Source organism: Paroedura picta, chromosome 9 (assembly GCF_049243985.1).
Source record: "Paroedura picta isolate Pp20150507F chromosome 9, Ppicta_v3.0, whole genome shotgun sequence".
Lineage (NCBI taxonomy): Eukaryota > Metazoa > Chordata > Lepidosauria > Squamata > Gekkonidae > Paroedura > Paroedura picta.
In genome coordinates this window covers 49531225-49555999 of record NC_135377.1, presented here as the reverse complement: position 1 = coordinate 49555999, position 24775 = coordinate 49531225, and the positions used below count along the sequence as shown (strand labels likewise).

The 24775-nt window shown below is 38.7% G+C and overlaps 1 protein-coding gene across 3 annotated transcripts in view; it reads right to left on the bottom strand.

Annotated features, from left to right (window-relative positions):
* ANKRD12 (ankyrin repeat domain 12) overlaps positions 1-24775 on the bottom strand; it is a 57195-nt gene that overhangs the window by 21626 nt on the left and 10794 nt on the right. For all 3 annotated transcript variants that reach the window (XM_077352747.1, XM_077352749.1, XM_077352748.1), the window contains exons 2-8: positions 17851-17990; positions 14657-14804; positions 9863-9931; positions 5972-6118; positions 4267-4467; positions 1796-1938; positions 807-954 (exon numbers count right to left, since the gene is read on the bottom strand). In XM_077352747.1, the coding sequence (XP_077208862.1) occupies positions 807-954; positions 1796-1938; positions 4267-4467; positions 5972-6118; positions 9863-9931; positions 14657-14804; positions 17851-17937 (943 nt within the window). In that variant the 5' untranslated portion in view covers positions 17938-17990. The remainder of the gene's footprint in view (positions 1-806; positions 955-1795; positions 1939-4266; positions 4468-5971; positions 6119-9862; positions 9932-14656; positions 14805-17850; positions 17991-24775) is intronic.

Sequence of the window (24775 nt, the reverse complement as noted above, 5' to 3'; positions counted from 1 at the left end):
AATACAAGATTTAAAAGCAAGATTACTATTTCCTTCTCAAATTTGTATGTGGTTTCTCTAGAGCAGCTGTCCCTGACCCCCGGTCCGGGGACCGGTCCCAGTTCGTGGATCAGTCAGTACCGGGCCACGACTCCTCCTTATCCTCCTTCCCTGGCTGCTGCCTCGAGGGCTGCCCTGCTACTCTGCCGCCAGCTCACCATTGGTGCTCTCCAGCGGCCACCATGGCTGGGGCTCCCCCTCGGTGTGGCACTGTGCAGCTACTGCTGACAGCGCCCCTCAGTGGGCGGCGGGAAGTCAGGGGTGCTGATGGGAAAGTAAGTGGAGGAGAAGCTCAGGCGGTGGCGACATCCCTTGGCAAAAGACTATCCCCCGGGTAGTACCCTCAGTAAAATTGTGATATAGAGGTTGGGGACCACTGTTCTAGAGCACACTTGAGTAGCTCACAATTAAAACAAAAAAAAAAGCATAGCCAATCAGTAGGGACGGCCATGAACCAGTTCACAAGCCAAAATGCGGCCTGAACTTGAATCAGTTCAGAACCCCTGAAACAATGACTTTTGCCCAGTTCAGTTGTTTTCACCTGTTGCTGAGTAGAACGGGTCCACCCATCAGCTGTTAGATTTAAGTGACTGCAAACCTGCCCATTTAGTTCCTTCCCACTTCCAAATGTCAAGCTCAATGGGAGATTGGAGGTCTGAACTGGCTAGTTTGGTTCAGCAAAATTCTGGCTTGGTGTGGGTGCCGTTCTGAAATGGGATTTTTAGGTTCATGCCATACATAAATGTAAACAAAAGCTGATTTCTGACCTGAGCAACCATCTTCATCATCAGAAATAGGAACTTCTCTTTTCAGTAATAGCTCCAGTTCTTCTGTTTCTGCTACATCAACTGGTCTCTCTCCATGTTTATTTGCCTGAAATGGATTTCCCCCATGTCGAAGCAACAATTTCACAATCTGAAACGAGGTGCATAAATTTGCTTTCATGTGATTTTTTATCTACAAATACAATCTCAAGAGACAAACAGATTGACAGTTTCATTGTAGACTTCTGCAGGCAGGGACATGCCTATTTATTATCTCACTTTGATTTCAGAATAGTACTGTGCTCTCGCCTATTATTAACTTTGTGAATGATCACTGAGCTTATCTTTTATACATTTAAGCTTTCCATAGTATAGTCAAACAGTACCACCTACATTTCATTATCTTTCAATCTTATTATTTTCTTGTAAAGGCATCCTCCTGCATGAGGGGGACCATAACACAGGTCAGGTTTACCTGAGACAAACCTCTAGATCCCTATATCCTATTTCTAACAGATGATACACTTCATGCAACTGATTAAATGGACCATAAAAGCTTATGCCTTAAACAAATCCGACTGGGCTTCATCCTACAGATCTATTCCAATGGTGGATTCCTCCAAAACAAGGAGCATTCCTTCAACAAAACAACTGTTTTAGTTGGGGCATTCCTTTTATCTGGAACATGCTCATAGAACAGACTGGTAAGATCTAATCTAATTTTTAAGGTACTCAAAAACCCTAATATATTCTGATTAAATAAATATTGTAAAATATCAGTCTAAATTCCACATCACTTACTCTCAAAAAATCCCACCATTTAATCACAATAGCTCTGAAGAACTTTGTAGACTACATCGTAAGCAAGTAAAACAGAATGCACTACAAAGACATAAAGTTAAAATTATGCATACTGTTCATGTTTATCTAGCTTTGATTGCTAGACTTATTGATGAAGGGTGGGGATGGAAGGCTACATGAACAGCACATACTTTTCTATGTCCACTGCTTGCAGAATCATGGAGAGGCGTATCATCATCTAGACCTTGAGTGTTCACATCTGCTCCTGCTGCTATCAAAACCTTAGCAACGTCATAGTAACCAGCATTGCATGCTTCATGGAGAGGTGTCCAACCTATTGTAAAGGAAACCGGGCTTTAGATTTTTATTTTAATAACACAGTACTATAATCTGTGCCTAATTTTCAAACTTGTATACAAATTAATTCAGTACTGGTAGGTTTTATTATTAAAAAATCATTCAAAAAGTTATCAGCCATTAAAAAACAAAACAAAGATAAGAGTTTACAGATAACACTATTTTTCATTTCTAAAGACTGAGCAATACTTTCAATCTTCTTAGATTTTTTGTGCCTGCAAGGAGAGGCAATTAAAATATCACCAGAGAATGCACTGCTGAGCGGTTTGGAGTCAACTAACAGCTTCAGCTCTATAAATGTTGAAATTTTGTGACATACATCATGACACACGAAAGTTAACAAAAAAGAAGGACAACTGCTTGGCATGTTTATAGGGACGACAAAGTAATAAGGAAATCACTATGCTACTGTGTCATCTATATATTTGTTTGGGAAATATTCATTCATGTATTACATATACTCAGGAGATATTTGTTTACCATATTCTCTTACCATATTTCTCATTATACAATATAATCAACATAATGAGATGCATCCAGCAACTGTCAATGGAAGGCTACACTAATGAAAGTTGACAAACCTGACTGATGAAGGACACGCCAATTTCTTCTGCCTCCACAGTAGTTTACCAATCCACATAGCTATTAATCCACATGAGATCTTTGATCCCAAGAATCAGTTATCCCACTGACAAACTGACTTTTATTACTAAAAGTCTATTTAGTAGCACGTAAGTATTGTACTCAATAGCCCTTAAAACCAGAAGCACACACTTGGAACACAGAACAGTGAACCTCAACATGTCCTGTCCCCCCAACAAACAACCTTTTAGAAATATGGGGGGGGGGATAAGAGAAAAGGGCTTAAGATAGAAGATAAAGCAAGAAGAACCTAAACAAAAGCTCTTCCACACACATACCAGACCAAAAAAATAAAAGGAGGAAAAAGCAGAGGAAACAAGCAACAAAATTCCCCCCACAAGGAGGACAGTGGAAAGAGAATGAAGTATAATCTTTTTAAAAAAACACATGCATCACTCACCCCCAATCAAGGCCATGAAATAACCAAAAATGGGAAGTTAACCAAATCTTAAACCAACTCCAAAGAACCAAAGTCAAGAACTGAAGTAGAAGGTAGGCACCCTTGGTCTCCACGCCCCCTCACAACCTACCACCAGGCCTAAACAACAACAAAACTCCACAAAAATAGCTGCAAGCCATCAAACCAGAAGGAACTAAAACCTAAGAATAAAACCAAAGGGAATTTAAAAAGGCCACCAAGCCCAAAGAACAACTAACAGTAAAATATTTTTTTTTACAACAAATACTCTTCTATTATACTAATTACTATATTTTCTCCAGGCAGACAAGCTCTGATTTGAATGCCACAGCAGAATCTCTCAGGCAGCAGGAGCCGGAGTCAAGAGCAGCAGCTGAAGTCAAACCAGTGCATACTCTCCAAACCTCTCTCAGCAGTGGAATCTAGCTCAGCCAGACCCTTGTTTTTATGCTCTTTGCCCATGCACAGAACAAACTTCTGTGATTAATTAAAGAGCAGTGTCCTTCTTAATCTGAAATCCTATTCCCTCCCCCTCCTTCCTATTCCCTGGGAAATGAGTGCAGAAAGTAAGGTAGTTACTTACTTGGACTTCAAATTTGAAGACAATAACCTTGTAAGTTACAAATATTCAGTGCAATGTCATTTGCAAAAGCATTACAATAATTGGCTCTAAGGTACTTATAACTCCCCCTAAAGTGCTTTTGCCATTGGGCTACAGAGATGCCTCTTTCCCCTCCTTCCTGATGCCCTGGAAACCAAAGCAAAAGGTGGGAAACAGCCCTAAAGGAAGATTAATAATCTCTGCAGTCCCTTAAACTTCTCCATCATCTGCTATTTGGTATAGCCAAATATACTTGAAAAAGAGCCCCTCTCAAAAAAATTTGGCTTTATTCAGGATCAACTACACCAATAGCCAGTAGCAATTCCTACACACTTCTAGTATCTACCTTAGCCAAAAGCCGGGAGTCAGACGCTTGGCCTTCCCTAGGTTTCTTTCTACCTCGTTTCCCAGTTTTCCTCCAATTTATTGCAATTAACCACTAGTAAGTACAGCAGGTAAGTATTGCAAGTGTACTCAAGATGGAATTCAGGGATTCTGCTTGAAGGAAGGGTAGGAGGCAAGCAGCAGACTAATAACAAATGGACTATTAGGAATGCCAGGTAGACTGACAACGATTTTTCCAAGAAACTCTGCTGTAAGCAAGTGGTGAAATCTGAATGCGGTAAACTGCTTGTCAAACTTACCTGCGAAATCTTTTACATTCACATTTGCTCCTAGACCAATTAATTCTTTAACTTGCTTAATATCGCCTCTAATTGCTGCTGTATGTAATGGAGTTTCCCCACGTTCATTTCTCTTGTTAACTTTATCTTTTTGTCGTGATGAAGAGCTTGGAGTTTTCTTTTGTGCTGGTGCTGTCTGCAAAGGATGATTTAGGTTGGGATCTACAAAATAAATTTTAGGTATGAAATTTATTTTTTCCACAGTGAATGGAATGCTCTTCAATAAAACCTTGTAACTATCTAATTCATTTCAGAGGGAGAATGTAGGCAATTCATTAACACTGCACACAAATGGTGAGACTTTCTTCCTATTAAGAACTTCTGGAAGATCAATAATGATCTTGAACAAGTAGCTATGAGAAAAACTTCAAGCAGCTAGAATTTCATGAGATAATCTATAACAATCACACGAACAACATGATCTTTATCCAGAGAGACCAAGTATTCATTAGAGACAACAACTTTCTTTAAAAAGTAAACCATCCAACAATAAACACAATTTTCCTTTTAAGATTTAAAAATGTTCCATAGATTTTTTTTTTTGTAACTCATTTTTACTACTGAGAAATTATCATTTCCCTACAAAAATGGTAACTGTGGATTTAGAAAGTTTATGCAATTTCCATTATTTGTGGGGGTGGGGAAAGGGAGTGAAGCGGCAAAAATTAATCTTCTTCTTGGTCGCCTGCTAATATCACCACATCATTCTCTAGAAGGAGGACAGATAAGTAAAGTAAAAGAAGGGAGAGAGAATTCTGGAGGACAGGACACCTATAACTCCAAGGCACTCCTGACATCTACAAGTGTGCCAAGGTGATCCAAGTTCCCTGAGCATTCTGAGTCATAGTCATGGGCTTTTCAGTTTATATGCACATAGCTCATTTTGTCTGAGCTTTATTCCAAGGAGGGAGCTTGCCTGCCTTTGGTGGAAACTGACAAGGCAGCGAAAACTTCACAGTGGTCCCCAATACTTGGAATATTATCAGTACAAAAGGAAATGTTATAGATTATAAGTGAGATAGCGGAAAGTGAATTAATTTTTAATTAATGCTATGAAGATTATCTGAAGAAAATCATACATGCAAACAAGGCAAGTTTGATCAAAATTGTTATTTATTTTATTGGGTTTTTTATGTATTGGGGTTTTATCTTGTTAGCCGCCACGAGCCCTTATGCGAGTGGTGGGATATAAATGTAATAAACAAACAAATGAACAAATAAAGGACACATACAATTTTAATGACAATATATAAACCCTACAGAACTATTCTCACACCTAGTACAATCAATAAGTAATCAGAGGGTTATGTAAAAGACACAAGAATATAGTGTTGCATAATGTCTCCTCACAGTCAATCATAAAGTATATCCATAATAATACATAATACCCATAATATCCTTGTATTGTTCTACGTTCCATGTAAACCACCCTGAGCCTCAAGGGAGGGCGGTATATAAACAAACAAACAAACAAACAAACAAACAAACAAACAAACAAACAAACAAACAAACAAAGAAAGAAAGAAAGAAAGAAAGAAAGAAAGAAAGAGCAAGATCAAGCATCTCATTAAAATATTAAAAGAAAAAATGTGTCTGCTTTGAACCAGGCTGAAGTCACACTGCACTTTTGCATTTTATTTGCCCTTACGTATGTATGCAATATTACCTGGACTGTTGTCTCTAGCAGTCATCTGCATAAGAAGGGCCATCTGTTTGCGTTCCGATAGTGGATAACCAAAGAGAATGCTAACTGGTGCGGTTTTCTTATTTCCAGCTTCTTTTTTCATTTTCTTTTTCTCTGGAACGTCCTTCTCTGGAAATAGCAATACATTTGTAAGTACAATGCTGATCACAACATATGCAAGATTAAATTATTGAAAAATACAGGTATATTGTTTGGAGTCACAACATCTGGTATGCTTGGGAAATTTTTACAAGTATTTCTTTTTCTTATTCCTGAAAAGGCAGGAACATAAAATATTATCTAAAATATTTAGCATAACAGACTTGACCCAATATAATGTAATGGTGAGAATACTGAACTTGTAGGTTGAAATCCCTAGTCATCAATAAAGTTCAACATACAGCCTTGGATAATCCAAGTTCTCTTGCTGTACAGCATTGTTGTGAGAAAACAGGCTACTCTTAGGACCACAACTATATCTACATCACTTATTATTACAAAGCACTGTGGGATACTTAATTATATTAGAGGCAGGTGGGTGGGAATTCTAAAATCTTTCTTTCTCCATGTTTTCCACATAAATGTAACTTAGGCCCAGTGGTACAGCATATATTTTGATGGACTCACTCATGTAAAAGTAGACATACAATATCTGCAAATTCTTGCATATTCTTCATTCATGGAAATATAGCTTGTATTTTAGTGAAGGACTTTTGCTTAGTGGTTCAGCATACGCTGTGCAAGCTAAACAGCTAAGACTTCCTAGCACCTCTAGTTGTCCCAGGTTAAAGGTATTAAGAAAGACCCTTCTCGAACCAAAATTGTGGAGAGTCACTGCCAGTCGGAGAAGAAAAAGTTGAGCTAGATGGACCAATAGTTTGGCTCAATATAAGGCAGCTTCACATATCTGTACTTTACTCGTGACAGATATTCATGATGAGATTTAATAAAGTGTGCATATAAATACATTAGAGATTTAAACAGTTTGAAATGTTTTCTGGAGAAAAGTTCTGACAATGCTTTAAGGTGCGTAAGAGAAAAAAGTACTGGATAAATACAGTATTTTCCTTTCTAGAAGAAAGAGCCTGGAATGTGGATGATGTCACAAAGCCAGAGTCAGTACAATAAGCAGAATGACAGCGTAAGAATTTTTTACTATTGAACAGCACATCTGCATTTTTTGTCCCTGTCTTCAGAAGGGGAACATCTGAATTCTGGAGACTATATTTAAAAAAAAAACCCTGGCCAGAAAAGACTCTTATATACACTAAGCATCTGTAAAAACTTAACTTCTTTAACACGCAACATAAACATTGTAAGCTGCTTCAGAAACCAATCTTGGCTGAAAATGTGAAAGATAATACATGTAATTATACTGAGTTTGAACTATGAGTCTGTGCTCTCTGAAGTCTCTTCATGACCTAAAGTAAATTATTTTCAAACTTTATAGCTGTGAACATAAATGCATTGCGCGTATGTGTTTGTGAGGGGTCAGTAGCAAAGCATCTGTCTGGTTTGCAGAAGGTCCCAGATTCAATGATAGAGTAAGTGATATGAAATGCTGAAAGTCACCACAAGTCAAAGTAGATGCTATTGACCATGATAGACCATGTGTTCTTACGCAGTAAAATGCAGTCTCATTTGTCAACAGAACATGCATGACAACTGCTGGCATAGACTCTTCAATGATTTCCCATATCACAAAACTTTCTTCATACAAATCAAAAGAATAGTACTCCACTAACAAGGACCAAGGGCCTCTTGTGGCGCAGAGTGGTAAGGCAGCCGTCTGAAAGCTTTGCCCATGAGGCTGGGAGTTCGATCCCAGCAGCCGGCTCAAGGTTGACTCAGCCTTCCATCCTTCCGAGGTCGGTAAAATGAGTACCCAGCTTGCTGGGGGGTAAACGGTAATGACTGGGGAAGGCACTGGCAAACCACCCCGTATTGAGTCTGCCATGAAAACGCTAGAGGGCGTCACCCCAAGGGTCAGACATGACTCGGTGCTTGCACAGGGGATACCTTTACCTTTAACAAGGACCAAGAAAGGGGGGAAATCTGATCAGTATTACTGAGGATGGGGAATATCATAGGGGCAGGGCAAGCCTGTCCTCATCAGAAGTATTTCTCCAGCTTTTTCTTGTACTTCTTGTAGGTAGCTATCATTATTACAAACAGATAAGTTCCATTTTCCCCTTCCTCTCGGTTTACACACCTGCCTCTGTATCTCACAAATCACATTTGAGAAAGACCATGAATGGCCATGATCAAGATCATGTCCTTTCCCCCAACCAATGTAATTCAATCTCTGTGTTGCTCTGTGTGTGGTTTTTGTCTATGGAAGAAATTTACCCCAATATACCACTAATTAAATAGATCATTGCACTATTTTGTAAAGACTTGCATTACAAGGTTATTCAAATAGTCATGTATTATGAGTTTTCAAAGATGTGTAACATAAAAATATGAATAAACAATAGTAGCACCTGGCTCCTACCGACTTGAATCTTAGGACATTCAAGACCTCACATCCTCAGAAGAGGGTGATGAAGCCTACCACTCAGACAATTGCCATTCTACTATCAGAGGCAGAGCAGTGCCTGATCCCTCCCTTGTCAACATTTGTCAACTACTCAATTTTCTTTCAGTCTTACTTTTAGATAAATGCTACCTTTAAAAGTTTCAACAGATGGGATTACCCTAGGTATATTTATTTATTTTTATTTATCAATCAGAATTTAACAAAAATAGTTCTCATTTTATTCCTTCTGTTCATCCTGTTTATTCCTCTCACAAGGATATTGCACTGAATATTCAAATAATAAATCTAAATATTAGCCTTTATTCATAAGTGCAAAGTGTATCTAATGTGAGATCAACTGGAGAAATAGAAGGTTACCGTGCTTATGCTACTGGTAGTTCCTCTTATAATACTTTATTAATCTTAGACAAGCAAAATGTTCAAACTTGTTTGGCATAATTTTTATTTTTATACTCAGGTGATCTGTTGTCCAATAATAAATTTGCTTTACATATTTAATTTTAAATGATGTCTCAACTCTTAAATCACCTTGACCGTTGAAGCAAATATAGACAAAATCAAGTCGAAAACACTTTAGTACTGACTTTATCAAGAACAAGGCTATGATTCTTTCACATTCTCCACTTCCCCCAACAGCACTAAGACTTCCAAAACATTGATGCTGGAGACTGCAGAACCCTCATGGTCAAAAACACACAAATACGCAGGGAAAGGAGTCTGTGGAGGAATTGGATGAAATAACTTTCCCTCCCTCTTCTGCCAGAAGTTCTTCTGTTGCAGCAAGAAATTCCAGTGGTTTAAAAGCTTATAGCTGCTCAGTTCCTCTTAATTCAACCCCCTCCTCCGCCATTTTGCTTTTTGTTAACAAAGAGGGTCATGTCACCTTCAATGGTCACGTAAACCTCCACCATCAATTTTTCAAAGATCTCAGGGAGGTATTGGGGGAAGAGACTGTGCAGGAAAGAATCCATGAATGCCACTGCATTCACACTTCATTAGGTCTAAGCTTTTGTAAATTATTTTATCAGTTATTACACTTGTAATTGTTTGTTTTATATTCAATTGCATTTAGTATGAAAACATTTTTATCCTAAATAATTTTTCTACATGGTAACTGTCACCTTCTATCACAGACATGAGCATATGTAACATGCTTTCTCTGCAGGACACTTGGTGTTCTCCAATAAAAGAAAGCATACATCATTGTTATATTACTATGGGTGCTGTTTGTAGTCAGGTCACTGTCACATAAAAAGAACAAATGAAAGGTAGTATAATTATTATTTTAATAGGAATAATTAAACCATAGTAAGTTCACCTGATAATTAATTTACCTGAATATGTCCTGTAAGTAGGTATTAATCTCTCCCCCCAGCTTTCATTTGCATGTCCTGGATCTGAATCTACAGAATGAAGAAGACATGGGAGAAAAGCAGGTGGAGGAGAGCAAGAGAAACCAAATGGGGCACACAAGATAGAAATACGGTCATACCACATAGGAATTTAAAAAAAATTATAGCATCTGTATGCTAGTTTTTCAGAAGTCCTTGAGTAAGAATTTCTAATATTGTTAAATAATCTAGTAATAATAGCAGTGAATGGATAGCACTGAGTAGCAATGCCTGTATTGTGTGCACATTCTTCTACCGTTGCTTGCTGGTGGCAATAAGTATGTCTTAACTTGAACACTTAATATAACTGGATAGTTGTGATACTTTCTTTGCTAGCGCATGTTTCAGAAGCCCTGGTTTTAATCTTTGTGTGTGCGTGTGTTAAAAAAAAAAGAATACAAACATTGCATGAGGTCTACAAAGCACCTGAAATAGCATACTTTTCCAGGCACTTTCCTCAACTTTCTACACTGAGAGTTTATTATTCACACATCAAAGAAAGAAAGTGTGAAAAGGCAGGTGCTTCCTTTTAAATCAAAACCTCCCCAAAAGTCATTTAAAAGTATTTTCTGACATAGAGAACATCATTCTGAGGTTCATACTATTATGCAATATTATACCTTTACATATTTTAGCTCCCCCCCATCACATGCTCTTGGCAAGTATTCAGATGGTTTGCTCTCTGTAAATCTGTTTTACATACTGCACTGAATAGAAATATTGAAAATTAAACTATAAAATCACAAAGCCCTTCAGTTAAGAGACTAGTTCTTACATTGAGACATTTCAAAGATGCACAAAGAAGAAAAACCAAACCAGCACTATCACGAAACATTTTGATACATTAAATAAGCAACGTTGGGATACCTTTGGTATAGCTTTAAAAATCTCTATATAATACATGCAGAGGGAAAATATAGCTTCCCTCTCTACACACACACTATTTCATCTTATGACCCAGAACTTAAAATAGCTTTGTATACCATCTAAGCATGCAGCCAATCACAGTCTTCTCAAGCACTATGCCAGGCAACCTATAGCTCCACTGCAAATGCACATGGGGTTATACCTCCTGTTAGACTATCACTGACAGGGAATTTTGCACAAAAGGAGAACTACACAGATATTGTGCATGTAGCACATGTCTAGCACAGCTCTACTCAGTATTCCACACAGGTACTTCACCACAGGACAAACACCAAACTGGAGCCTTTACTCCTCTGAATAAACAAAGGGAGGGGAAAATGTTTTAGTCCCAAAATGCGATTGTTCCATTTTTCTCTCTCATGACCCACTGTGTATTGCCCTAAACCTCACAACTTCAACCATTACTGGTAGTGTGCAGAAAAAAAAGTGGATTGTTAGAAGTTAAAGGAGAGATACCAAAATTGGATAAGTAGGCAATTACATGGCAAATGAAGTTAAGTGTTGATAACTATAAGATGTAAATGTAAGTGATAGAGAATGGAACAGAAAATCCTAACTTTAAATAAACAGATGAGTTTTGAACTGGCTGAGACAAAGATTGCAAAGATCTTGGGGTTATAGTGGATAGGTCATTAAAATGTCAAAGTGTGTGATAGTGCTGAGAAAGGCAAACTTCATGTTGGGAATTATTTGGGAAGAAAACAGCAAGTATTGTAAAGTCCTTATATAAAGCTACAGAACAGTCTCATTTAGAATACAGTGTATAACTGTGGTCATTGTATCTCAATGATCTCACTGCATCTCTGTTCCAGCACAGCTGGAAAAGGTATAAAAGTGGGCAAACCAAGATGATCAAGGGTTACAGCACCTTTCCTATAAGCAAAGGCTTAAGAATCTGGATGTAGAGACATATGAAGCAAATTTATAAAATCATGCATTCCACAAGGGAAGCTGAGAGGAGGAGATATTTTTCTCCCTCTCCATAACACAAGAACTCAATGAAGTTGACTAGCAATATGTACAGGACAATAAAAAGGAAATATTTCTTTATTCAATGAGTATTATAGCTCTACAGCACAAAATGGGGCAGTCAGTCCTAGCAGCTGTGACAGCCATGCTGAGAGCCAATGCAAGGTTGCTGCACAGCATGCATGAAAAGGAAGCCATTAGGGTAAAAAAGTTCAAGGAAAGTGCACAAAAAATTCCCATGTGTTTAATCCCTGTTGCTAACATATAAGCTTCTACATTCACAGTAGCAATGAAATCAATATGTAAAATCCTTGCTGTGAAGCAGCTTTGCTGTTTGCTCCTAAAATAGAACCCCTATTAGTGTCCTCATGTTTTGAAGCTCTAAAAGGGATTGAGTTCAAGTTGGACCCCAATCAACAGGTGTGTACGTTTTTTAGAAAACTCTGAAGCCATAAAGGAAAAGATATGTGGGTCCCTGTATTCTCCCCCCCCTTGGAAAAAAACAGAAATTTTGCAGAAAAATGAAATAACAATATAATACAACCATATTATAATGAACTCAACTGAATATTATATTTTCATACATATTATAGCATATTATGGACAAAATTAGTTACATGCATAGGGAGCTTGTACCCATTGCCACCTGGTTACTAACTTCACCTGTTTTAGAACACTGAAACAAGATGGAGTGTTCATCCAATGTTTGCTAAAGTATGCTCTTGCAAGGGGGAAATTGTGATATACTGGATATTCCCCCAACTGCTGGTACAGCCTTAATAAACAGTGTGTATGATGGAGATTGGAAGGCGTTTACTTAGATGAATGGGACCAAGTTGTAGCAACAATCCCTTTTACAGCAGGGGACAGATGAAAATAACTGGTGTATGGGGCTACCAACTAGCATGAGTAGCCAAACCCAGGTAACACTTTCCCATGGTATAGAACATAAACTATTCTTGGAACTCCATCCCAGGGCTGCCTGGTGTATATCCCTATGTAATCCTCAATGTGGAGATACTGGGCTTTCTTGACAGTTCTTTTTGCCCTGTTATATGGTTGGTAGCAATGGCAGTGTTGCTGAGAGATTCATAATGACCAGTTCTATATGCCTAGTTGGCTGGGTAGTTTAATAATAATAATAATAATAATAATAATAATAATAATAATAATAATAATAATAATAATAATAATAATAATAATAATAAGGATTTATTACCCGCCACTCTCGGCAATCCCCTAAAACCACTATGATCCCCTAAAACCAATAGTTAAAATACAGACTATGAGAAAACGGTGGCAACCAACCCACCACCTACCCCCCGCTGGTAGCCAGGGGAACAGCTGACCACCACAGATGGCACGTGGTGGAGTACTCCTCTTTTTTGGGGGGGGGCATAGATCTTTTCTTCACCCTGGCCTCAACCATAGACCTGGTGGAAGAGCTCCATTTTGCAGGCCTTGCGGAAAGCCGAAAGCTCATGACCAGTAAGTTGGAACCCACAGAGCGCAAGGCCCTGCGGGGGGCATAGGGCAATAGGCGGTCCCGCAGATATGTGGGTCCCAGACTGCGTAAGGCCTTTAAAATTAATACCAAAACCCTGAACCTGATCCGGGCTGCAAATGGCAATCGATGCAGCTGCCTCAGCACAGGCTGGATACGGGCCCTCAAAGGTGTTCCTGTGAGGACCCTAGCAGCTGCATTTTGCACCAGTTGTAATTTCCGGGTCAGTGACAAGGGCAGGCCAGCGTAGAGCAAGATCGCCAGCCGTGTGATGTGTTGGTTTCTGTCTGATTTCTTCTTTCTGTTCTGTTGCTAAACAGGCCTGTTGTTAGCCAAATGTATGACTTCCCTTTTTGCCAGCTCTAGGTGGGATTGAATGCACAGAACTTTAGGCCACAAGTGTTAAGTATGTATACCAATCTCTCTATAGGGTACAGAAGTGCTTAAAGATATTTACACAGCAGTATGCAGTGTCAAAACCTCTACCCCCAGTCATTCAGTTCTCTTTCTTCATTTTGCTCATGACACAGGCATCAATAAGATTAAGTAAATTTAGGCTTTTTTTAGTTAGGAACAGCAGCTTACATTCTCACAAAAGACAAACATCAAATGGACAAAAGTGCTCAACTACCACATGTGCAGTACACGATAAAACACTAGAAAGGGTGGCTAAGAGTAGCTCCATCCTACCTGGTAGGATGAGTTCTTGGAGCACATCATGGCCTTGTCAGAGTTGGCATAACTCTGCAGGGTCTGTAAAACAGCTCTTCCACCAGGCTTTTGGTTGGGGCCAAAGTTACCACCTACCTACTTATTTATGGCCCCACCCATTCATCTATTCATTTCCAGACCAGCCTGACTTTTTTGAGAGAATTCCAAGAACTTCAATAGATGTTCTGTGGAGGAACTGTTGCTGTTTTTAACCTGTTATCTATTTAAATTAATTTTACAGTTAAATTTTATTTGTTTTAATTATTGTATTTTATACAAATCTTATACCTTGCCCTGAGCTGGCTTGCTGAGAAGGCGGTCTAAAAATCTATCTATCTAGTAAATAAAGAGGATATGTGTAGCATGAGCTGTATTGACATGCACTTGATTTGAGCCCTATCAGGTTGCTGGACTGGTGACACAAAAAACATCTTTTCTTATCTAATAAATAAAGAGGATATGTGTAGCATGAGCTGTATTGACACACACTTAATTTGAGCCCTATCAGGTTGCTGGACTGGTGACACAAAAAATAGGAGTAAGCATTTCACAAGTATTACAACTGTTGTAACAGGTCACTATTAAATTTGTCACAAAGTTGAAGGGAAAAAGAAAGAAGACCTTACCTGTGTCTGAATTTCGATCTTCATTTCTGGATGGACTAACATTGAACTGAAGTTTACGTTTCATGGAAGACTTTTCTTTCATTTCCTTTCCCACATCACTCCTATCCAATTTTGTAGTTTTGCTGTAGGAGGCAATCTTGTCCTTGCTCTGGTATAAACAGAAAAGTTTAATTGTTATATTTAAATAAAAATTACTAATAGAATTATAAAACTGACAAAAAGAAAAATTATATAAAAAAACGTAAACAAACCAATGACAAAATTTAACTGTTTTGTGTCACAGATTACATTAATTTAAAGAATTTAATACATATTGCCTAGAAAAACAGAATGAATAACAATGGAATTCTAAAGAATCTGACATCTTATGCTACTAGTAATAAAGCCCGCTGCAGTCAGGAATGCAGAGGGTGGTAGCAGGGTAGTGGAGGGGGGAGACAGACATAAAGAATGATAGAAAGACTGACAGAAAGAAAGATTGACAGACAGAAAGAAAGACAGAAAAAAAAGACAGACAGGCAGGCAGGAAGGAAAGGCAGCCTCCCTCCTTCCCCGCCCCCTCTGGACTCCCCAAGGTCCAAAAATGGTGCCACGTCCTGAAGCCAGCTGCTGGCTGCGGCGCCATTTTTAAATGACAGGGAAGTGGGGGGGGGAGGCATCCAGGCCCAAGGGGAAAGGGAAAGTCCCCCTCCTCCGGCTCCCGTTGGGCTGGGAATGGAGACCCCCACCCCCATGGCACTTACATGTGGCCTGGTGAGCATCCAGGGGTAAACTGCCAGCGATTTCAGCAGAGAGCCCCTGGCCAGGGTGGAGGAGCGAGCCTGCCAGGACTGTGGGCTCACAGGCCATGCCCACTCTCCGCCCACTAAGTCCTTAGCCTATTATTTTAACAGCAAACCTGCTGTTAAGAAAATAAAGCTGCTAAAATATAGAAGTTATTCTGAAAAGTATTTAAAATTGCATTTCTATATTAAGATATTAAACACAAGACAACTAACAGTCAATTCATATATACATATTTTATTGAACTGCAAAATAAATAATAGCAGATGAATCAGTCCCAATCACCATAAATGTAACCTTCTGGCATACCAGAGGAAACAGGAACTTTAAAGTTGTCCAAGTGTAAAGGTATACACACATATAAGCTTTAATTCTCTCTTTGGCATACATACATACAATCCCTGCTATTAAAGTATTGTGGCTACTTTTCAATTTTACTTTCAATTGTAGCTTCCAGGGTTTGTAAGGATTGTAAATATTAAAATTATAATCAACATAACAGTTTTTGTTTCTATTTGAAAATTTCCATACAGCTTAGCACAGGTTTTCTCAACCTTGATGGCCCTGGAAGGGTTTCCCAAATAGATGGGAATTAATTTTTAAATATATATTTTTAGATTTGATAAACATTTATTGGGTGATATGACCACATATGGTCATGTTGACCTGCCCCTTCATGGCTGATGATGAACTTGGAGGGGGTGGAAAGGCCCAGGGCAGGAGTCTAGACAGCTGTACTTCCCAACCATATTCTGCATGATCATGCCTCTTCTGGGGTTTCTCAAAGAAGAATGTTTTAGGGTTTCTCAATGGTAAAAAGTTGAGAAAGTCTGGCTTTGTTATGCAGTAATGGCAAAAAAATTTTTTTGGTTATTTTTATTTCAATTTCTACACCGCCCTCTCTGCTGAAGAGAACTAAGGGTGATGAACAACATGGATTAGATTAACTTTTTAAACAAACAGATCAATTTTGAAATCTGAGGAACGATGGAGTGTCTATGATATAAGCAGGAGATAAACTTAGAATGAGAATTAGTTTAAATTTTAGAATGAGAAAGTTTAAAAATTGTATATAAATGTATTTCACTGCATATAAATGTATTACAATGTAGAAGCAGAATGAGAACAGTTTGAATATAAATGTATAAGGAAGTGTTTTTGAATAAGAATATCTTTTAGTTTTTATTATGAGATAGAATAGACTTTGCTTCAAACTTTGCTATATGAAAAAGCTATAGTTAGTATGTAGAAATGATGAAACAGATAACAGAATTGGTCGTAATTATGAAATTAACAATGTAGTTCCAAAGCAGATCAGTTATTAAATATGAAATTTAAAATATTTGAAGGACTATTTTATTCTATGGAAATGTTTTTTCTTTCAAAATTATAATGATGGAGATGTTGAGGATAAATATGTTCTGTTCCATCTATCCTGTAATATATATAATATATAATTTGTTACATAATCCCTCTTTTCCTTTTGTAACTCTTTTTTAGCATCTTATTTAAAATTAATATCTATTATCTGTTTTCATCTATAAAGTTTCCATACATTCACAAATCTTACAACACTGGCAAGAGACTACATTTAAATTTATTTTATATTTAAATGTATATATGTTACCCTGACTCCACAGACTCAGGGTGGATTAGAATTAAATTAAAATTCAGAAATAAAACATAGATTTTTAGTTAATTAATTTTAAATGAAAATGTTAAAATAATTAGATATTAAAATTGCCCATGGTACTGGTGCCTCTCATATGGGAAATTGGGGGGGGGGGGTTCATACAAAGTGACCCTCATTAGGAATTTTAGGTGAAGTTGGAGAGAGGCCAGTGGCTCTTCAGGCTAGACTAATCTCAAGGCCCAGAGTATCTTGGTATATTTCTACACATAGGAACAAACAATAATTAAATTAAAATCACTTTTGGAATGATTACATGTATGTCTCAACAGACAATGTTAAAGCCCCACTGATATATATTTCTTTAAAAAAATTATATAACAACAATGTAAAAAGACATTGGACATCAATATCATTAACAGTAACATACCAATCAATCTCCCCTACAGTAACAAGTACTAACACGTCACTAATATTAGCTCTTGAAACTTTGATTTTACAGTATATAAGTGGAATAAAAAAAAACTACCAAGATTTAATTTTCTTTTTATAAGTATACCTACCCAAACTTACCACATCTCATCCCAAATTCACCACCAGAATAGAATGAGAAGTTACACTAGGTTAGAAGCATTTTAATTTCGTTAAGTGTCTCCTACAACAATTCCTTGCACAGTAATACTATCATCTTACACTCCATATAATGCCCTTTGGCTCTTATATGTTAATATGCTTCCATGGATTGGCTTCAATGTAATCTTAATCAAATTTCTTTTTATACCTTTCTTCCAGTTGGCTTCTCCACCATGGTGCTATCACTGTCAGAATTCTGAATCTGAACTGCTTTTGCTGACCCAAATCTGGGCATCTTATAATCCTTCTCTAGCTTTTTCTTGCATCAGTGTGCTCATTATTATATATCTGTCAAAAAGGGAGAAAATGGCTACATTGATGAAATGCATACATAAAATTTTCAAAGTACACAACATGTACACCACTTTATTTACAGTCATTTCAATAAATGTACAATAAATGCTGGGGTATCAAAACAAGTAAAATGTTGTTGTTGTTATTATTATTATTTGATTTTTATGTTGATCAAAAACACAAGATAAGAATCATAAAACACAAGTTAAAACCATAAAATCCTCCTTGACTAATGGGAGGCCTTATGAATTATAAGGAATAACTGTGGCAGTTTCTCTCACCCATTTCTCTACAGAGGGTAGAACCCACTAATGATGAAACAGTTGAGATTTCCAAACAGGAATGGCTGTGACATTTAGTTGTTGCATTGTTAGAATCTGTTGGATTTATTATTCATGTTATTGTTCTGATAAAAGACTTTGCAATGGCTTGTCTAGACTTGGTTAAACAAATGAATCCATGCAGGCTCAATAAACCTCCTGATTGGAGAGTATCAAAGTTCAACACAATTTACAACAACACAATATTCAACAAACAGGTACCCTTCTTCACTGTACAATACAATCTGTATCAAAATTTAAAAAGTTAATATTACACCATTTGCAAGAAGTCTAAAGAAATCGAGTTGCAGATATCACTAATGACTCTGAGTTCCTCCCCATAAGAGATTACAAAGCTCACAAATGGACGAAAAGATACAATTGGCAAATGCTCTAGTTTTCTCTGTCTCTAGGCATGCAATGACATTCAAACTACAATACCAATTTACAAGTTTAAATAGAACGCAAACAGGCAATCATATATAAACTGTGCAGGAAGAGCTTGTTTTTTTAAAGCAAAAAGCCTATATAAAATTTTAAAGGGACAGTCTACTAATACACAGTCTTACAAAAAAGACAAAACCCGGTCAGTACAAGAAACCATTTATAAAAAGCATCCAAGGTCCCAAGCTGAATTTAAACCAGAAAATGATAATGTCTGCAGCTTGTATATAAAACATGTCTGTCAGTTGTGGGTATAGTTTTTTCTTCTTCTTTCAATTCCACCAAAATATATTATTTAAAAATTATATCCACCAAGGAAGCAAGGAGGACCTTGTGTTATTTGTTAATTTGCATGCCAGGATTTCAACTATAGTTATTGCCAAGCTGCCATGGCAGGGAACAGTGCTCTCGAAATAACTCTCAGTCCATCTGAACTGGCACCTGCTGTGATAGGTCTGGAGACATCTAAATGCTCCATCCCTAGCCCTCTTATTTTTCTCAGATATTCAGTTGCAGCAACATGCACCTATACGATAGTGTCTCTGCAAAAACGACACACAGCAGTTTATAGTGAGGAGTACTAGGAATCATGCAGCTTCCAGGATGGGTGGTCTGTCTGATCCTTGAGGGAACTTTTGCCATCCTTGAACACAAGAACTGCGGAGAAGAGATGCGCAATGGGTGTGTCCATGAGAGAAACTCATTAGCATATCCATGAAGCTATGAGATAACATGTGAAAATCTTTTAACATAAACTATGTTTTGTGTAGTAGGGCGAGAAGGTTGCCTACTTCTTTTTCATCTGTGAATGAATTTCAGATAGGAGACTTTCCTAGGTGTCCTTAGGCTTACACTTGCTAACATCTATTCAACTGGTTAGCCATGTTAGTCTGAAGCAGCAGAACAAAATGTGAGTCCTGTGGCACAATTAAGAAAGTTTTATTCAAAGTTTTAGTATTTTACTAGGAGCCAAGCTCACCGCATTCAGAAATACAATGGGCGTTAGATTAGGGGGCTGGAGTGGAAGAACTCTGCGGACGGCCTCCCCCTCCCTCCAAGACCTGGAAAGGCTGCATGCAGCTGTTCTGGAACTCACTAGCAGGGGCACCTCTCACAAGGCAGGGATCCGCACCCTCCAAGTATCAGAGGGAAGTGGAAGGAGGAGGGGGTGGGATATGGAAGGTGATTGGCTGACCATTGGATAGACAGGCAAGCCAATTAGAGGAGGAGGCACTCAGGGATGGGATAGCCACCCTGAGTGGGTGTTAAGAGCTGAGTGGCACTTAGGCCATCAGATACACTCCTCCTCCAAGGCCATACCAGAAATACTAAGTGGAACAGATACCTGAGAAAATGTGCATGCACATGAAAGCTTATACCTTGAATAAAACTTTGGTCTTAAAGGTGCCACTGGACTAAAATTTGCAAATATCCTTCTTGATCTCATTGGTTCATAGTCCCAAGCCCACAATAGTTTTGACTAATATGCCCTGACAATCTGTCAGGAATCAGGCTGAGCCTAGCCTGCAGAGTCCATGATAAAGACACATCCGAGATCCAACAGGCGGTTGTAAATCCAAAGAGGGCTTTATTAGAGTCCAGAGAATGCTAAAGCAAGCCAAGATCTTCCTAAGCAAAGATCTTGATAATAACAAAGAACAATAGGAAACCCAGGGCAGATATAGAGCCCATCACATAAGGGAGGGGGCACATAGGCATTCTGGCGGGAGAGTGAGAGGGCAGCAAAGGTGAGTTGATTCCCAAGCGACCAGATGGCCCGGAATCTTATCTGGGCAGTTGGCACATTGTTGAGACTTGGGTTGTCTCTGCAAGGACACTTATAGTAAGATTGATACATCAGCAGTGGAACCGCTCCTGCCAGGAAACGAAAAGGAGGCTAGGAGCCAGCGGACAGATTTACTGTTTTATGGCCTTGTCTTGGGCCGGCTGGTGAGAGACCAAAAGGTTTGTGAGAAAGCGAAACTTAGCTGGCATGAATTGGGGTTCATGACACAATCATCTTGAAGTGTTCAACTAATCTCTCAATCGTTTTCATTTAATCTCCATTTGTGTGGCCTGAGACCTCCAATTCCAGGGCATGAGGATAATCTACCAGCATAAAGGCATTTTCTTTTATGCAGCCTTGGTTAATAAGCTTGGCTGAGCTCAATGGGCTGTGCTACTGCCAGAATTTCCTGCCTGAAAGAGGGGGAAGGGAGGAATGGTTTGATCTAATATTCTTGCATCCTCTGGTGGCTGAAGGCAGGTGGTGGTTCACCAGGAGCATAAATTCTTCATCAATTGCTCTTCTCAGTCACCTTGTTCTTCCCATCAACCTGCAGAGGACAAGTCTATAGTGTGTGCACTTACAGCACCTCAGAAGACATACTGGATCATTCTAGGGCAGCATCCCATGGCTATTCCAGTGTTGCAACACCATCTCTGGTAGGGATAGATTTTCCTTGCAAATTCTGACTCCTCCTCTGTGCTGATTTTGAGCTGAGTCTTGCATTCATCTCCCCTAGCCTACATGAGACCCTTAATGGCTATCACTTGAGTTATTTTGGGGATCTTGCTTTCTTGGCAGAGAAGAAATATCCATCCCAGGCAGCCTCTCAGAAGCAGTATTTGCTAGAGCAGGCTGCGAGTAGAGCATTTTTATTTTTAAGGAAAAGAAAAAGATGTGATGGGAAGATATTCTTGAGAGTGGATGTTTTAAGCAGAGCTTCTGCATAATCATGCACTCCTTGCCTTAGGCAGGAAATGAACTAAGGATTAGGATGACACCCACCAAGAGAAACGGGAAGTTCAAAGTTAAGAACTGCCTCCTTGACTAATGAAAAATTCTCCTCTGCCTCCTGTGCCTTACCTCTATGTGAGAGGCAGTTAAGGTTGTTTCCTTGCAACTGGGCTAGTGAGGAGGAACCTCTATCCAGGCAAAAAGTAAGGGAAGATTTTGAATACTGTGGCCATGATCAAAACATAATAGCTGCTTTTCTTTTTAAATGAATTCAGAAAGTTAAGTCACAGATCTATAGAGATTTACTCAGTTCAGATCTGAGACAGTAATTTTCCTTTTCTGAAAACAGAAATTTGTTGTTGTTAGGTGCGAAGTCGTGTCCGACCCATCGCAACCCCATGGACAAGGATCCTTCGTGTCCTCTACCATTCCCTGGAGTCCATTTAAGTTCGCACCGACTGCTTCACTCACTCCATCCAGCCACCTCATTCTCTGTCTCCTTTTTTTGCCCTCAATCGCTCCCAGCATTAGGCTCTTCTCCAGGGAGTCCTTCCTTCTCATGAGGTGGCCTAAGTATTTCAGTTTCATCTTCAGGATCTGGCCTTCTAAGGAGCAGTTAGGGCTGATCTCCTCTAGGACTGACCGATTTGTTCACCTTGCAGTCCAAGGGACTCGCAAAACAGAAATACAGTGAACCATTTTTCCTTATGTGTTAAACACCTAGGTACTGGTTCGGATCCAACCTAGATTTCTGCAGGCCCAGGGGGAATCTCCACACAGTCCCTGGGGGGAAACCTTATTCCCCCATATGCTATTGCCTTATCCCCAAACAGCAGTATCTTGTGTGTATTTTGGGCTGCTGCAGGAAGGAGAAATCAGTGAAAATCAATTTTCCTCACGCCCAGAGAAATCTAGGCAATGTCCAATTATTATATTAAGTATTTTTAGTATATAATAACTCCCATATGAACCCTCCAGATTCCTAAGGGCTGCAAGTGTGGCCCTGCTTAAGATAATATCTTAAGCAAACTCAGACAGAAATTTATCAAGAAGAGGTTCTAGCTCATCTAACTTTAGAGGATGATGAAAATTTATTTTCTGTCAAGAACTTGGGCAAGCTTGTGTAAGAACTGAAACTCCAGACATTCAGGATTGGTTATGATTATTTTACTGTTAAGTAGCATATTAACATAGTAAATGAAGTTTCCAATGTGATTTACACCTCAAAATAAAAATCATTCTATAATTTTTTATGATGAGATTAAGCTATAAGCATGTTGAAAATAAAGCACTGATTTTAAAAACTCATGCGGGCGCTTTCATGTGGAGTTCCCCAGGGGTCAGTTCGGTCTCCTATGTTTCTGAGGTCATCAGGAGTCTTGGAGTGAGATGTCATCAGTATGCTGATGACACCCAACTCCATCTCTTCATGCTTTCTGGGTCAGGTGAGGTGGGTGAAATGCTTTATTGCTGCCTGGAGGCAGTAATGGGCTGGATGAAGATCAATAAATTGAGGTTGAACCAGACACAATGGAGGTACTGTGTGTCAAGGAGTCTGTGATTGTGGTAGTCAGGAGCTTCTATCTCCATCTTCGACTGATTTGCCAGCTTCCGCCTTTCTCGGGTAGGGTAACTTGGCCACAATGATCTTCTTCAGGACCCTGGTAACCTTTAGATTGGACTACTATAAAGCCCTAAATGGTTTGGGCCCTGGTTATTTGAAAAAGCACCATCTGCCATACAGACCTGCCCATGCACTGAGATCTCAAGGAAAGAGCCTTCTTGCAGTTCCACCTCTCTCAGAGGCAAAAGGGGCAGTGACATGTGGAATGGCCTTTTCTGTGACTGCCCCCAGATTCTGCAACAACCTCCCTCTGGTGATTTGCCAGTCACCTACATTATATGGTTTTTGGTGCCTGAAGAAAACACATCTGTTCACCCAGGCCTTTGACATCTAGTTTACTCTGTGTGCTGTCCTAATGGGTAGGATGGGAAGGAGGGTAGGGGATTATATTTTTTAATTTTTTAAAATGCCTTTTAAATTATTTTATTTTGTATTGTGACCCGCTCTAGGATCTTCGGGTAAAGATGTGGGATATAAATGCCTTTATAAATAAAATAATGGATTTTTCTGCTATTGAGGGGGAAATGTTACTGCCATGTTTTGTTTTTTTCAGCTAACATTCTACAAATCAATGTAAAGATTCGATGACTTGCATTGATTTTGTGCAAACTTGACTCTACTAAAGAAATTAACATGAAGGCAGGCAGGTAGTATGAAAGTTCTTTCAAACCTATTTGATCTGTGCTGGCTCATTCACACATGCAAATCTTATAGGCCTACAGTTGCTGAATCATAAATATGCTACTTTTATGTCTGCAATTGCAAATCTATCCAAATCTATCCAACCTGCAACAGCAGACAAAGCACAACCAAAAGGATGCTTCCACATACAGAAAATCACTGCTTACCAGTATCATCCCACATTACCATTACTGATATATAATACAAAAACAGAATGCTCATGAACAATCCATCTGCCAGGATATCTAGGAAAGGAGTTTTTTTCTACTCATAAACCTGACTAGTTCTGTAGTAGTTCTGTGCATTTACAGAGAAAGATGTGCTTTTCTTCTTTATTATTCACTTTGGCAGTATGCTTTTAAAAGCCTTCACTTTGTATTAAGTATTCTTTCTCCATAACTCCCATCACTAATGTGTGCATCAAGTTCTCAGACACAAGGATAGAACAGTACTGTGTCCTGCCATGCATTTCAGTATTGCCCAGCTGGTGCTTACATACCAGTGGCAGAATGCCATGATAGGCATCAGTGCTCACTGGAATTCTCTCTGTTTGAGGCTATTCCTTTTAGAGATGGGAAACAAAACAGAATAGATGGCAGCTGCCTTAAACTCTCTACTTAATTCAATTGGAATATTTCCACCTCTTTAGCTAGCATAATGTTGTGGCATTATCAAAAGCAAAACCAAGTTCTGAGTGATGACAGCAAACCACTGATGTCTGTTCCTTTGTCTCTATAACCCCTTACTCCATCAATTTTTGTCCTTGAATTTTTTGGCATCACAATAATATTGTGGTTTGCCAGTGGAATTGTGGTACAATGCCAATATAAATTCACCATGCCATCATATATGGAGGTTCAACCAACATAACACTAGGTAATAATTCAACCAGTAGAGCTTTCCGAAACTCTTTCTACGTTCATATCTAATAGATACCTCCGTGTCACTTCCATAAATGACATTGAAGTAC